The sequence below is a fragment of the Muscardinus avellanarius genome, assembly GCF_963383645.1.
Source record: "Muscardinus avellanarius genome assembly, chromosome: 19".
Classification (NCBI taxonomy): Eukaryota; Metazoa; Chordata; class Mammalia; order Rodentia; family Gliridae; genus Muscardinus; species Muscardinus avellanarius.
In genome coordinates this window covers 30,925,914-30,941,875 of record NC_137805.1, presented here as the reverse complement: position 1 = coordinate 30,941,875, position 15,962 = coordinate 30,925,914, and the positions used below count along the sequence as shown (strand labels likewise).

At 56.7% G+C, this 15,962-nt stretch overlaps 2 protein-coding genes across 3 annotated transcripts in view; one reads left to right on the top strand and one right to left on the bottom strand.

Annotated features, from left to right (window-relative positions):
* SLC9A8 (solute carrier family 9 member A8) overlaps positions 1–3,527 on the top strand; it is a gene marked incomplete at its 3' end in the record, with an annotated part of 46,254 nt that extends 42,727 nt beyond the window's left edge. For both annotated transcript variants that reach the window (XM_080716763.1, XM_080716764.1), the window contains 4 exons: positions 1,018–1,129; positions 1,606–1,826; positions 2,658–2,804; positions 3,420–3,527. In XM_080716763.1, the coding sequence (XP_080572889.1) occupies positions 1,018–1,129; positions 1,606–1,826; positions 2,658–2,804; positions 3,420–3,527 (588 nt within the window). The remainder of the gene's footprint in view (positions 1–1,017; positions 1,130–1,605; positions 1,827–2,657; positions 2,805–3,419) is intronic.
* Positions 3,528–13,399: 9,872 nt separating this feature from the next.
* On the bottom strand, positions 13,400–15,695 carry SPATA2 (spermatogenesis associated 2; the record flags this gene model as incomplete). The annotated part of the gene is made up of 2 exons (XM_080716027.1): positions 13,400–14,626; positions 15,360–15,695. 2 exons carry the CDS (start codon positions 15,693–15,695, stop codon positions 13,400–13,402), a joined length of 1,563 nt encoding a protein of 520 aa, XP_080572153.1.
* Positions 15,696–15,962: the final 267 nt, after the last annotated feature.

Genomic DNA, 15,962 nt, shown 5'->3' with positions numbered 1-15,962 from the left:
AGAATAAAAAATAAGGCTGTGGGGTGTAGCTCGGAGGTAGAATGCCCCTGGGTTCCATCCCCAGACCCGCAAAAAAAAAAAAAAAAAAAAAAAATAGATTTGGGAGTGTAGCCCAGAAGTAGAAGGCTCCTGGGTTCTATCCCTAGTACCGTGGGGGGTGGATGGGGGGGGGGAAGAGGGAGAGAGAAAATAAAGAATTAAAAAAAAAATAGGGCAGCCAGGCGTGGTGACGCACACTTGTAATCCCAGCATTCGGGAGGCTGAGATGGGAATATCATGTTTATTGGCCAGCCTCAGTACTGAGTGAGGCTCTTTGCAATTCAGTGAGACTGTCTCAAAATAAAGAATAAAAAATAGAGCTGGGGGTGTAGCTCAGAGGTAGAAAGCCCCTGGATTCTATCCCATTTCACACACCAAAAAAAAGAAAAAAAAAATAAAGAAAAAAAAAATAGGGCTGGGGTATACCTCAGAGCTAGAATGCCCCTGGGTTCAATACCCAGCTTTGCAAAAAGAAAAAAATTTTTTTTCCCTAAGATTCCACTCAAATAAGATTTAAACTTTACATAACTACATCTCCAACCCCATAAAGCTGTATTTGTTAAGACCGATATGCCTTTGGAAATGGGAGCAACCACAGCCATGGCTAGGCTGTGCCTGCGCTTTTCTTTGGTTTAGAGGGTAGCGGGGCTGTGCGGTGGCCCCCAGGATCCCCCCCCCCCCCGCGCGCTCGCCACGCCCCGCTCGCCACGCCCCCTCGCTAGCCACGCCCCTTCCCTCCCCTTGCAGCAGCAGCAGCGCTCACCCACCCGCAGGGAAGGCCTGCGCGGACTCTGGTGCTGCTCAGGGCCTCTGCTGCCCTCTTGCTGCTGTCGGGCTTGCCAGTCCCGCGCACGAGGCTTTCGCCGGCTGCAGCAGCCCCGCGCTGGCCCCCTGCCTGCTGCGTGCGTGGGCTTTCCACCGAGGCGGGCCAGCTAGGAGAAGCCTGTCTCCCGAGGCTCACAGTGTCGCTCTTCGCAGGTGCTCGTACTGTTCGGCCGAGCGGTCAACATTTTCCCTCTTTCCTACCTCCTGAACTTCTTCCGTGACCACAAAATCACGCCGAAGATGATGTTCATCATGTGGTTCAGTGGTGAGTCCGTCCTGAGGCCAAAGCCCCCACCACAGAGCCTGAGGCCAGAGCCCCACCACAGAGCCTGAGGCCAGAGCCCCCACCACAAGAGCCCCACCACAGAGGCTGAGGGAGGCCAGAGCCCCCACCACAGAGCCTGAGGCCAGAGCCCTTGCCGGCCCTGTGGCACCGGGAAGCCGGACAGCTGGCAGGGAGGAGCTGCCCCAGTGCTGCTCACCACACCAGGCGGCCAGGGCCCCACAGGGGAGTCCTCGGCACAGGCCACCAGGCAGACGGCCCAGGCAGGCCGCTGGTACCTGGCTCAGCCTCACCTTGGAGGGTGCAGCCAGCGCTGTGAGCCATGGGCAGCGAGGCCTGGCACACCCAGGCGCTGTGGCCCAGCCAGCCTGCCGAGCGGGGGGAGGAGCAGCCCCGCCCACGCACCTGGGTGCTGGGGCCACCCGGGGTCCCCTCCTGCTGACTCCCCGCTGCCCCAGGCCTGCGGGGCGCCATCCCCTACGCCCTGAGCCTGCACCTGGACCTGGAGCCCATGGAGAAGCGGCAGCTTATCGGCACCACCACCATCGTCATTGTGCTCTTCACCATCCTGCTGCTGGGCGGCAGCACCATGCCCCTCATCCGCCTCGTGGACATCGAGGACGCCAAGGCGCGCCGCCGCAGCAAGAAGGACGTGAACCTCAGCAAGACCGAGAAGATGGTCAGTGCCGGGCACCGCGCGCCCCTGCGCACACCGCACACGCACACCCCTGCACACGCTCACACACACACACCTACACACACCCCGCACACTCGCACGCACACCCCTGCACACGCTCGCGTGCACATTCTGGCCCTGCCGAGAAGGTGGTGGAGGAACGTGAGCGCTGGAGCAGGCCTCTTTGGGGCAGGGGCTAGCCAGTCGTGGGACCTGCCGAGGCCACAGAGGCCGGGCTGGCACTGGTCACTTCCTCGGCGGTCTTGGGTGCTCCTCATACAGCCTGGCTCGTGTCAGACTCTCCCAGCAGTGCTCCTCCCCAGTGGTGCCGAGTCATCCACCAGGGCCCAGGACAGGTTTCAAAATCACACCTTTCACCAGGCGTGGTGGCGCACGCTTGCCATCCCAGCATTTAGGAGGCTGAGACAGGAAGATCTCGCTTCTGAGACAGCCGCAGCTACTACTTTGGGCCCTTTGCAACTCGGTGAGACCCTGTTTCAAAATAAAGAATAATAAGCCAGGCGTGGAGGCACACGTTTACTTGGGAGGCTGACTCTGAACACACGCATAAATAAATACAAATAAAAGAGCACTAGACATGGTACAGGAAGACACAGGAGGATCGCACAGGTTCGAAGCCAGCCTCAGCTACTTAGTGAGGCTCTCAGCGACTTAGACCCTCTTTCCAAATAAAGTATAAAGGGAGTGTAACCAGGAGGTAGAAAGTCCCTGGGTTCCATCCCCAGTACTGCAAAAATAAATTGAATAAATGCATGAGTGAGTGAATGAATGGCGCTGGGCAGCTGACGGCGTCCTGGCCGCCTTGTCTCCCAGGGCAACACCGTCGAGTCAGAGCACCTGTCGGAGCTCACCGAGGAGGAGTACGAGGCCCACTACATCAGGCGGCAGGACCTCAAGGGCTTCCTGTGGCTGGACGCCAAGTACCTGAACCCCTTCTTCACGCGGAGGCTGACGCAGGAGGTGGGCAAGGCGGCAGATGCAGAGGCCAGCAGGCTTCTCTGGCCCGGGGACTGTGGCGGCTCTTCTTGTGCCATGTCTAGTGCCCTTTTATTTGTATTTATTTATTTGTGTGTTCAGAGTCAGCCTCAGCTCTTTCGTGAGGCCCTCTGCAACTCAGTGAGAACTCTTTAAAATAAGAAATAAGATTGAGTGGGGGTGTAGCTTGGAGTTAGAACACCCCTGGGTTCAATCCCCAGTGCCACGAAAACAATTGTCATGATAGCCTGTGCTCATGGTCCAGTTCCCGGGTGCTAGTTTGGGGACATGGCCTGGCCTGAAGCCTGGCATGGCATGAAGCCGCAGGGGGTGCCATGCCACAGGGGGTGGGGCCGTCACTGTGCTGCACTGGGGGAGGGGCACTTTAGTCTCCAGCAGCCATTCTCCCACATGACCCCTGGGGAGGAGGCAGGGATACGACGGTCACACAGCCCGAGTGTGTCTGATTCCAGAGGCCTGGCTCTACCCCCAGCAGCCCGGCTCCTCCCTCCCTGTCTCAGGGACCCCTCTGCTGCCCCCCAGAGCAGCCCCCACCATTCCCACTGCCACACGGCTTACCGTGTTCCTCGCTCACCCCAGGACCTGCACCATGGGCGCATCCAGATGAAGAGCCTGACCAACAAGTGGTACGAGGAGGTGCGCCAAGGCCCCTCGGGCTCCGAGGACGACGAGCAGGAGCTGTTCTGAGGAGGGTGCCCGCCACGCCCAGCAAGGCCCGGAGGAGCGTGCACAGGCTTCCAGGTGTGAGAGCTGAGCAATGCCCAGGCCTTCTCAGCCAGCGGTCCTGGGCGCCCGTCCTCCCACGCCACCGGCTGGCCTCTGCCCCGTGCTGCTGCTCGGCCTGCGGAACGGCCTGATCCACGTGCTGCCGCCTGGCAGAGCAGCCATCCTGCCCACAGGAGGCCGGCCACCGAGCGTGACTCCGGGTGTGGGGCGGGCAGGGGTGCTTCTGAGGTCACTTAGTACCCGGGGTCTGACCAGCGGGCCACAGGGAGCAGCTGCCACTCGCTCTGAGTGGCCCCGAGGCCTCTGGCATGCGGTAGCCATTCTGACCCCAGCGGCAGCGCCCTCGGCCTTGGAGACCTTACACTCGGCTGTAGTGTTTGCTGAGAAAGACAGACGGGCCTTTTTTCTTGACCTCTGCTGCCCTTCGGGGTGTGCTTGAATGTTTACACTGCTGCCCGCCCTGGGGGTGCCTTTTAGGGAGAGAAGCTGCTGCAGGGCGGACGTGGGCAGCCTCTGCCGTGGGCTCAGCCCCAGCCATGCGCTTTAGCACCTGGAGAGCCGGGGCCGCCTCCCGCCGTCCATCTCCTGAGCCCCTGCTCCCGCATCCTGTTGGTCCAGCCGGCCCCTCCCTGGATGCACAGTGTCCACCTGCTGCTCACCCACCTCCACATTCGCTGCTACTCAGGGGCCGCCTTCTTTCCTTCCCCCAGCTTCTACCATCTTGGGCTCGCTCCCAGTGACCCGTGCTGAAGTCCAGCGGCAAGGCCAAGGGCCCCGGGCTCTGCCCTACCGCACCCACCTGGCCACATGGCAGGCTCCCGCATCCACTCATGCCCGCAGGCACGCCCTAGGCCCGGCTTCCCTGCGGCTCGGGGTGGGGCACTGCCCAGAGGCCCGCCCTTTCACAGCCGCCTGGGCCCCAGCTGGAGCCCGGACCAAGGCTCTCAGGGCGCCACGCTGGCCCTGGGCTGCACGCACACACACTTCACGTCTGTCTTCTGCTTCAGGCAGAGTGGCTCTGGATGTCAGAAGGAACTGACTCCGGCCCTGTGGGGTTGGATCCAGGCCTGGGAGGCCCTAACACCTCTCGCTGCCCGAGGCCGTCAGGGAGGTCAGGTGGGCAGGAAGCCCGCAGATGCTTTATGCATGAAAAGTAAATTTGCACGATCTGGTCTTCTCTCTGTTCCAGCCGCCCTGGTGCCCTGTGGCTTTGGTCTCTGCTGCTTTCTTCTGTGGAAGAAGAGGCCTGTGCCTCCCTCAGGGAGGTGGGGGTCTGGGGCCGGGCAGTTCTCACAGCCAGCCCCCAACTGGCCCCCTTTGTCCCCGGACTGCCCTCAGAGACTAGGTTGCTTTGTGAGATCAATGACTTGCCAAGATTTCTTTCTCTTTCTTTTTTCTTCCTTCGTTTCTTTCCTGTGTGTGTGTATGTGGTAACTGGGGATCGAACCTAAGGGCATTCTACCTCAGAGCTACACCCGCAATTCTATTTGTATTCTTTATTTTGAAACAGGTCTCACTAAATTACAGAGGGCCTCACTAGCTGAGGTTGGCCTCGAACCTGCGGTCTTCCTGTCTCAGCCTCCCAGGTACTGGGATTACGCTTTCTCTTTTTAATCTTAAATTCATAGATTAAGCAACGAAGAGTTGGGCTCTTCTCAGTTCAGATCCTGAGACCACCAGGTCTAGTGCCCAGCCACGTCACACCCCAGCCTCCCCTGTTGAGACTAGGGAAAGGCTGCATCGCAAAGCAGGTGGGACTCTGGTGGGAAGGAGGGACCCAGGCTTTACTGGGCCGCTCCACCCCGGCCTGGGTCTACTTGGGTCTCCTGTGGGCCTCCTCTGCCCCCTGCTGGCTGAGCAGGGTCTAGCAGCCTCGAGAGGCCCCCCCTGACCCCGGGGTGATCTACTTGGCCTCCAGCAAACAGAAGGCCCTGGAGGTCAGCTTCTCAGGTGGATTTTTGCACCGTCTTTGCCTGACATCTGGAGTATTGCTGTTACCTTTGGCATACCTAATAACGCTATCATTAGGGAGCGGTAAAGGTGTAAAAGATATAAAAAGTCCAGTTTTGCCATTTCTTCCTGCATATTTCAAGTCTAGGCTAAGGGACAAGAGAGCTGTAGTGTGCAGAGGGAATTACTTTAGAGTGAGGCAGTTGGGGTGACCTGGGGGACCCCAGCCCTGTAGGCAGGGTGAGGCCCTGCCCCAAGGGCCGCAGACCTCGTGAGTCCAAGCCACTTTGTGGGGTGATTCGCAGGCCTTCCGCAACCCCGCGGTCCAGCGTGGGCCCTCAGGACGAGCTCACCTCCAGCATGAAGGAAGGAAGTGGCCTTTCCCAAGTCCCAGATGGAGGTGCTGAGCGCCAGCGGGTTCCCTCAGCTGCTGCTCAGCCCGGGGGCAGGGCGGAAACCCTCAGCCTGCCCCAGGCCAGCCACCCGGAGGCCCTTGGGGGATGTTGACCAGGCCTGGCGGGCAGCAGGCGAGGCAGCCTATGGCGGTCCAGAGGCCCTCATCTGCTGCGTCCCTTTTGTGTGGTGGGGTGCCAGAAGACCATGGGGTCCCCCTCCTCACACCCAGTCAGAGGCCCAGTGGAGGCCTGCTCCTGAGGCCTCGGGTCCAGGTGGGCCTGCACACTGGACAGAGCTGGGGGGCCTGGGCTTAGAGCTGCTCCACTGACTTAGATTTTTAAGTGTAAAATTGAGGAAAGGTCCCTCCCTCTTCCTGGCAAGATGCCAGCCTGGGTTCCCTGCTGCTTGGTGTGTAAGAATCCAAGTGTAAAGTGTCCTGGCACAATGGCCAGAATCGTTAAAGGGTTGTTCTAGCCGGGTAAAAACTGGTGTTGCATGCCTGTAATCCCAGGATTTGGGAGACTGAGACAGGAAGATTGCAGGTTCAAGGCCAGCCTCAGCAACTTAGTGAGACCTAGTTTCAAAATAAAAGTTTTTTTTAAGTACTTGGGTGGGGAGCTGATGTTATAGCTTAATGGTAGAATGTATGTGTCGTACACATGGGCCCTGGGTTCAGTCCTCAGCATCATAAATAAATAGTTGTTTTATTTTTAACAAAGGCTTGTTTGGGACGCAGCTTTGGGCTTAGATGGTCAGGCAGGCTTTCAGGCCAGGCTTGTGCCTGCTTTGGGGGCGGCTGGGACAGGAGGGCCTGGGCCATGCTGCTCCAGTCCCAGTGGGCTCACTGGATTTTTCAGATTCAACATGGATGGAAAAGTCGTGTCACTGGATATTTATTTTTGAAATAAAAGTGCTGCTGAGCCCGAGCTGCTTTGCATGTTCTGTTCACGTGGCCTTGCAGGCACTCCATCCTGCACCTGGACTCACTCAGCCCTGCGCCCACCCAGCCTCCCACCTGCAAAGCCAGTGGCCAGCCGTGGGGGCTCAGGGTGAGGCCGGCCCAGGCCTGGTGCCCGCCCCTGGGTGGGTGATGCAGCCCGGCCACAGGTGTGGCTGTACCTCCCCGCTGACATCTTCACAGGATCCCTGCCTCTGCTCCCCCAGGCATGGCCGCCTGGGGGCAGCTCAGCCCTGGCTGGCCTCTGCCTGGCAGCAAACCCACCATGCTGGGCAGAGTGGCACACACCTGTAATCCCAGTACTTGGAGAGCTGAGACAGGATTATAGGATCAAGACCAGCCTCGATTTATTTATTTCATAACTATTTTTTGTGGCACTAGGGAATGAACCCAGAGGCTTTGCACCTTCAAATCATACCCCTGCCCCATTTTATCTTTATTTTAAAACAGGGTCTCGCTAGGTTGATGAGTCTCACTGTTTACAGAGCCTGTCCCAAGCCCACCTGCCATCCTCCTCCTCAGCCTCCTGAGTGCTGGGGTTACAAGCATGTGCCACCTGCCTGGCTCTTAGTGAGGCCCTCTGCAACTCAGTGAGACCCTGTTTCAAAATAAAGAGTAAAAAAATAGGGCTGGGGGTGTAGCTCGGAGGTAGAATGCCATTGGGGTTCCATCCCTAGTACCACCAAAAAAAAAAAAAGGTGTCTGTCACCACACCCAGCTGGTCTCAACAATTTAGCAAGACTCAGCAACCTAGTAAGACACTGTTTCAAAACAAAACAAAAATTTTTTTTTTTTAAGGATTGGGGGCAGAGCTGAGGTAGGACGCCCTGATCCCCACTGAGCCGACACACAGCGGGGGGGCCACGGCGTCCTCTGTGGGGAGGCCATAGCGTCGTGTGTGGGGGTCCGGCTGGATTGTATGCCCCCCCCCCCCGTACTTCCAAAGGCATCTGAAGTTGCTTATGATAACACCACAAACAGCGTGTGTGACAGAGAGGAGACCCAGCCGGGCCGAGCCCTGAGCGCCTCCCGCCTCAGCACCAGGAGTCCCCGGGCGCTGCGGGCTCCGGAGCTCTGGCCGGGCCTGGACTTGGAGGGGCCCTGACCACAGTGAGGACCGTGTGAGTGTCCGCGCAACGCTGGGGTGTCAGGGACGCTAGCGATCAGAGGGTGGGAAGCCGCAGGCTGCCTTGACTAGGTTGCTCCGCGGCTGAGCCTGGGGAGGGTGTCGAGCAGCCCCAGGGCACGTCCAGATTTCCTTTCTTGCTAGTTTCTTCTAGCAAGAACTTTATTTTTTCCAGTACTAGGCATTCTACATTCAAGCTACACCCCCAGCCCAATTTTTTTTTCTTTATTTTGAAATGGTCTCACTGAGTTGCGGAGGGCCTAAGTAGCTGAGGCTAGCCACGAACCGCGATCCTGTCTTAGCCTCCCTAATACTGGGATTACAAACCTGTGCCACCACGCCCAGGAAATTTCTTTTTACAGATGTATTCCAGTTGCTAAAACAAAGATAAAATAATAAAATTGGTATGGCTCCATTTTGTAACTTGTAGTGAAGTAATGGATCTAAGTAGGAAGGAGAAGCCATTACAACTGTTAATATCTCAAAGGGATCCAGGATCAGTGGTGCATGCCTGTAATCCCAGCTACTTGGGAGGCAGAAGGATGTCAGGTTTGAGGCCAACCTCAACAGCTTAACGAGACCCTCTTTTTTTTTTTTTTTTTGCAGTACTGGGGGTGGAACCCAGGGGCATTCTACCTCTGAGCTACACCCCAGCCCTATTTTTTATTCTTTATTTTGAAGCAGGGTTTCACTGAGTTGCAAAGAGTCTTACTAAGTAGTAGCTGAGGCTGGCTATGAACCACAATCCTCCTGTCTCAGCCTCCCAAAAGCTGGGATGACAAGCGTGTGCCACCACACCTGGCAAAACCGTTTCAAAATAAAAAATAAAATAAAATAGGGCTAGGGGTGTAGCTCAAAGGTGGAACCCACCTGGGTTCAATCCCCAATGCCAAAAAACAAACACTCCAAGGGTAAGTGCTCAACGTGTGTGTGTGTGTGTACACACGTGCTGCAGCTTGAAGCCAGGGGCAGTCTACCTTCCAGCTATGTCCCCACCCCGCTTTTATTTCTTATTTGGAAACAGTGTCTTGCTAGGTTGATGAGAGTCTCACTACTAAAATAGTGAGAAAATAAAAATAGGAATAGAGTCTCACTAACCATGCCTGGCTTAGAACTCAACATTCTGTACATCACGTCTCTCAAATATTCTCACCAAAAAAAAAAAAAAAAACTGGAGCCAGGTGTGGTGGCGCATGCCTATAACCCCAGTACTTGGGAAGCTGAGACAGGAGGGTTACAGGTTCAAGGCCAGCCCCAGCAATTTAGTGAGACCCTGTTTCTTTTTCTTTCTCTTTTTTTGTTGTACTGGGGATTGAATTCAGGGGCATTTTACCACCAAGCTAAACCCAGTTCTTTTTTCTTTTTTTTTGGTGATACTGGGGGTGGAACCCAGAGACTCTCTACCTCCGGGCTATACTCCCAGACCTATTTTATACTTTATTTGGAGACAGGGTCTCACTAAGTTGCTGAGAGCCTCACTCAGTAGCTGAGGCTGGCTTCGAACGTGTGCAATCCTCCTGTCTCAGCCTCCCAAGCGCGGGGATGACAAGCGTGCGCCTCCACGCCCGGCTAACCCAGTTCTTTTTTAGTTTTTGTTTGAAACGTTCTCACGAGGTCGCTGAGAGTCTCACTAAATTGCCGGGGCTGAGCTGGGCGTGATGGCACACCTTATAATCCCAGCATTTGGGAGACTGAAACAGGAAGATCACAGGTTCAAAGACAGACTCAGCAAGTAGCGAGGCTCATCAACGTAGCGAGACCCTGTTTCAAAATAAAAATAAAGCCAGGCGTGGTGGCGCACGCTCGTAATACCAGCACTTGAGAGGCTGAGACAGGAGGATCACGCAGGTTCAAAGCCAGCCTCAGCAACTTAGGTTCTCAGCAACTTAGTGAGACCGTTTCCAAACAAAATATAAAATAGGTCTGGGAGTGTAGCCCAGAGGTAGATGGCCCCAGGGTTCCATCCCCAGTACCAATAAATAAATAAATAGGGCTGGGGATGTAGCTCAGAGGCCCAATGTCCCTGGGTTCCATCCCCAGTGCTATACACACACAAAAAAAGATTTAGTGGCTGGTAGGCCACTTCTGACGTGTATCTTGGCTTAGGGAGAACTGTTCTCTTCAGCTTGTATTATTATTATTTTTGGTACTGAAGATTAAACCCAGGGTCATTTTACCTCCAAGCCATATCTCCAGCCCCATCTTGTTTTTATTTATATATATTTTATTTCTGTCACTGAAGATGGAACCCAAGGGCATCCTATCTCTGAACTACAACCCTAACCCTATTTTATATATATATATTTTTTAATTTTTATTTATTTCGGTACTGGGGTTAGAACCCAGGGGCATTCTACCTCCAAGCAACACCCCCAGACCTATTTTTTATTCTTTATTTGGAAACAGGGTCTCACAAAGTTACAGAGAGCCTCACTAAGTAGCGGGGGCTGGCCCTATTTTTAATTTTTATATTTGGAAACAGGGTCTTGTTAGGTTACTGAGTCTCGCTACTTGCTGAGACTGTACTCGAACTTGCAACCCTCCTGACTCAACCTCCCAAGTACTGGGATTACTCGTGTGTGCCACCATGCCCGGCCTTATTTTTATTTTGGAACAGTTTTGCTATGTTGACGAGTCTCACTACTTGCTGAGGTTGTCCTTGGATTTCTGATCCTCCTGTCTCAGCCTCCCAAGTACTAGGATTACTAGTGTGGCCCACCATGCCCGGCTCCAGCCTTTCTTTTTTCTTTCCTTTTTTCTGTTTTTAGTACTGGGGATGGAACTCAGTCAGTGACATTCTACCTCTGAGCTACACGCCCAGACCTATTTTATTCTTTTTTGGTGGTACCGGGGTTCCTAGAAACCCTTCTACCTTCGGGCTACACTCCCAGACCTATTTTATACTTTTTTAAATTTGGAAACAGGGTCTCTTAAGCCAGCAGGGCTGGCTTTGAACCTGCACGATCCTCCTGTCTCTGCCTCCCAAGTGCAGGGATTACAAGCGTGCGCCACCACGCCCGGCCTCTATTTTATTCTTTATTTTGAAATAGGGTCTCACTCAATTGCAGAAGGCCTCACAAATTGCTGAGGCTGACCTTGTCTCAGCCTCCCAAGTACTAGGATTACAAGCATGTGCCACCAGGCCCAGCTGAGGCCTTATTTCAAAAAAAAAAAGGATGGGAGTCTATGGGAATGTCCCTGGGTTCAATCCCTAGAACCACACACACAGAGAACCACACATATACCTAGAACCGCACACACACCTAGAACCGCACACACACACACACAGGACCACACACGCACCTAGGACCGCACACGCACCTAGGACCGCACACGCACCTAGGACCACACACACACCTAGGACCGCACACGCACCTAGGACCGCACATACACCCAGGACCGTACATACACCTAGAACCGCATATACACATAGAACCACATACACAAAAAATTAAAAAACCCGCACTTCATTTAACAATGGAAGACACTTTTATTACTTCTTAAAATCTCTCAACATTTCAACTCTTGGCAGAAATTAAATGCAAACATCTGCATTTTCAAATCAGCATATACTTAACGACCTCAATCACAGCACCCTCTAACAGTAAGCTACACGGCGGGGAGCAGGCGTTGGCCTCCTGGTCCCGCCCGCGCGGGGCGCTGACGGCAGCGCCACCGCTCCGGTCTCCCCAGGACACCCCAGTCGTTCCTGCTTCCATCCACCCCAGGTTCCGTGGCATCACGGTTGGCTAAGGGAGTTAGTTACTGTCATGTTGGAGCGACCTGGAAATGGAAATGTAGAAAACTAGCGCTCTCGGAGCGGGCCAGCAGCGCAGTTCTGAAAGGTGAAAAGGAAGAACGTCAGAGACGCGCCTGGGCAGGCTGGTCTTGGTGGTAAAGCTGGCTGAAATCCCACTTTATACACACATGGTATATCTACAGGTGACCTACCAGATATGTAAAAAAGAGCCGTAGAAGAGCTGGAAAACCTTAAAATCACTGGACTGAGTTGGAAGAACATCAGCAGATTCACAGTGGCCTCAGGATTCAGCCAGATCCCAACTTGCCTGAGAGCGACTCTCTCAGGAGAAGCCCTGCGCACACGGATCCCCAGCCGTGCACGGCACAGACACGTATGGCTGAGGTCCCGATAGCTGACAAGGAAGTGGTTCTTCTTGCCCTACTCCTGCTCTGCACCCTCCAAAGGGAAATCCAGGTGGGCAACTCACGCCAGGAGTGGGGCCTTCGGGCCGAGGCATGCAGGCTCAGCTGAGTATCGGAGGGGCCGTCAGTCTGCTGGGCATGCGCTGGCTCCTGCCCGCTTTTAGTGCAAAAAGATCACAAGTGTTGTTGCAGGTGAGTTCTGGAAACAGAAGAGGACCGAGGTGGAAGGGTGGGGGCTCCGATGGCTTTCCTTCTGAAATGAACTCGGGAAGCGTGGAGCGCAGGTCTGTGTTCAGCGGGCACCGAGGCTGAGGTCCTGGGGCAGCGCTGGGTCGCCTGCCTGCAGGCGCAGACCTGGCACCGGGCGCCCCACGCACGCCGGAGGTAGGTGTATAGTAGTTACTGGAGGGAAGACGGTGACTCCGCCAACTCAGGAAGGAGGACTCGGCTCGGTCCCTCCCCCGCCCGACTCTTCACGATCCCGTAGCAAGGGGGAGAGGTGGGGTCTCCTTGGAAGACTAAAAACCAGGGCATTTTATAAATAGCTACATAATTAACTTTTAACCACTTTGAAACACAAAGCAAGTTGAATATTTATTTAAAAATAAATCTCAAATATCTATTTACAGTACAGTAAAAGGGACATGTGCAAACAACAGAAAGGAAAGTCGTCCTGCTGCGGAGTCTGGTGCTGGAGCAGTCACCACACGCCGGCAGCGGCGGCAGCGATGACATCGGCTAATACTGACCCACGACCCCGGGGAGGCGGGCGGTGGGGCGCAGGGACGCCTGGCCGGGGAGCCTGGTTGCGGTGAGCCGTCTGGAGAGGCCAGCTGTGGCCGGAGGGCTCATTTCACAAGCCAACAGGCCTCTAGCTCCAGCCCCAGGCGGGCGTCGGGAGAGGGCCTGGGGGCCTCCCCCAGGCCAGGCTGGCTTCACCTGGAAGAGCCCCAGAGATGTAAACCTCTTGAAAGAAAAACCAAAATCAAAACCAAAACCAAAACGAACAGGGAGTGGAGAGATTAGCAAAACTGAATCTGAACGGAGCCCCTCTCCCTCTCAGACAACAGAGCAGCCAGCAGTTGAAACGAGTCGCTAATGGGCACCCAGGTGGGTGCAGCCCCAGCTCCCGCCACCCGCGCGGCCTGGCCTGGCTTCTGACCATGCGTGGACGCTGCTGCACTCGAGACCCCGGCGGCCAGGGTGTAGCCCTTGGAGCGGCGGCGGCAGCGGCTGCGTCTACCTGTACACGAGGTGGGAGCACGGGGCGGCCTTGTAGTTGAGCTGGTGGCTGGGCAAGAACTTGTGCAGCGCACTCTTCTTGCAGCAGGGGTCGTAGTGGTAGGCGCTGAGGCAGGTGTCACAGGAGACCTTTGAGCACTGGGTGCAGGTGTTGGTGGCGCCGGGGCGGTTGCAGAAGCCGCAGCGGGGGGCGGCGGCAGCGGAGGGCTTGGCCTTGGAGAGGAGGGGCGGCAGCCGATCGAGGCCCTGAGCCTGGCCTGAGTACTTCTCTCGTAAGGGCGCCCCGTGGGCCAGGCCGTCAGGGGATGAGGCCTTGCTGGGGAGGGCCCCGGGCTTGGAGGCCGCAGGGCAGGCCAGCGGGCCGTCACAGCGCGGGCAGAGGGAGGAGCCGCAGGCCAGGCCGCAGTTTTGGCACTTGGAGAGGGCGGCGGGCTCTTTGGCGGGGGGCGAGCGCTTGTGGTAGAGGGGGTGGGCGTCGTTCCTGAGCAGCCACACGTCGGACCGCAGCGCGTCCTGCCTGCGGTAGGTGGCCCTGGGCTCCAAGTCTGTGTACAGATCCACGTCGTCCTGAGCGGAGAAGTAGGTGCCACGCAGCAGGCCGAGGCCGTCGCCAGGGGAGGCGGGCGGGAATTCGTCCGGGCTGCCATGCGGGGAGCTGGACGTGGTCAGCAGGGAGGCCGGGCGCACGCTCTCGTCCTCCGGGTCGTCCGCTACGCCCGCGGCTGCGGGCTCCTTCCGCAGGCTCAGCGAGGCTCTGAGCGGTGGCCGCCGGCTCTCCCAGCAGCTGTCGTAGGTGTCCACCGACCTGGAGGGCTTGGTGACACGGGGCTTGTAGTAGTCCTTGGCTGCCCGCTCGCTGGCCGACTTCTGCAGCGCCACGCGGGCCATGGAGGCCGTCAGGCGCTCCCGGCCCTCGGCCCGCCGCCGCAGGGCATCCGAGCAGCCGCGGGGGTCCTCGGCGCTATTCCGGCGCTCGCTCACCACGTCCAGCTCCGAGTAGCCCTTGTCCTGGACCTGTGCGTGGATCTCCAGCATCTGCTCACACTCCACCTGGGCCAGGAAGAGCTCAAAGGAGACCATCTTCACCTGGACGCTCTCCACCAGCTCGGCCAGCCTGTACGCGGTGCCCAGCTCGGGCACGTAGCCCATGGAACTGAGGATGGCTCGGATGTCCTCCTCCAGCAGCGTGGACTTGACGTGGTACACAAAGGGGCCTGTGTAAGTCTGGGGAGAGGGCAGAAGAGAGGTGGGATCGTCTCCGGCCCACACACAACAGAAAGCATCAGAGAAGCTGCTCAGGCCCCGGGGTGGGGTAAACGCCCGACAGAGCCGCCCTCGCCACAAGGTGAGGCTGCCAGCCCCTCCGACGCCCGAGGACAAAACCGCAGGCTCCCTCCGGGGCACAAAGACCCTGCTGCACATGAAGAGGAGGGCAGGGCGAACAAGGCGTCGGACCGCAGGCAGCATGCCCCAAAACACCGAGAAGATGTCTCTCTGCACAGGTGAGTAGTATTCACCTATAATCCACTACCTGGAAAGCGGAGACAGGAGAACTACGGGTTCAAAGCCAGCCTTTGGGCCGGGGAGACTTGGAGCTACCTAGCAAGACCTGCTTTCAAAACGTAAAATAGGGCTGGGGGGTAACTTGGAGATGGAACCCCTCTGGATTCAATCCCCAGTACCACAAAAACAAGTAAGTAAATGAATAAATAAGAGAATATTGACCTTGCTAGGAAGGCGCGAGGAACTGGCCAGGTCAGAGGAGCCGCGCCCTCCCTGCCAAACCAGCTTCAGAATCCTCACCCACACCCCCTGCCCCACTGGGACCACCAGGTCCCTGTCAGCACTTGGCCTGCTGGGAGCAGGCCTCAGAGAGCAGAGTGGGGGCTGGCGAGCCGGGCACTGTCCTCTCAGGAGGGGTGCAGGGTGCGGGGAGGTGGAGACGCCGTGCCCTCACCTTGATGCTCCGGAACTCCTTCTTCCACGGGTAGAGGAAGAGGTTGACGCCCACCGTCTCCAGCACGCTGAAAGCGCAGTGCAGAGCCCGCAGGCTGGAGGAGCCCAGCGAGCGCAGAGCGCTCTCCACCACCTCGTAGAACTGGATGAGCCGGAAGCGGTAAAAGGGGTCCACCTTGTGCAGGCTGAGCAGGGCCGAGGCCGCCGCCCGCAGGCTCTCCGCGCTGGCCGGCCGTGGCTTGCTGGGGGTGGGGTCCACTCTGCCCTCGTGGAACTGCACATACTTCCGAAATAAGTCATCCTTGTACTTTGTATCCATTGAGCTGGGCTTCCCCATCTGAGCCACCTCATCTCCCTGGCTTCGGGGCTGAGCGCGCTGGCATGTTGCGGCCGGGAAGCAGCGCTCTGGAAGAGAGGACGAGAAGGTCATCCATTCAGGTGGTCCACACACACACCCCTTTTTTTTTGTGGTACTGGGGATTGAACCCAAAGGCATTCTAACTCTGAGCCACACCCCCAGTCCAATTTTATCTTTTTGTGTGAATGGTACTAGGGATCCAGGGATGGTACAAGGAGCAGTCTACCTCTGAGCTATACCCTCTAG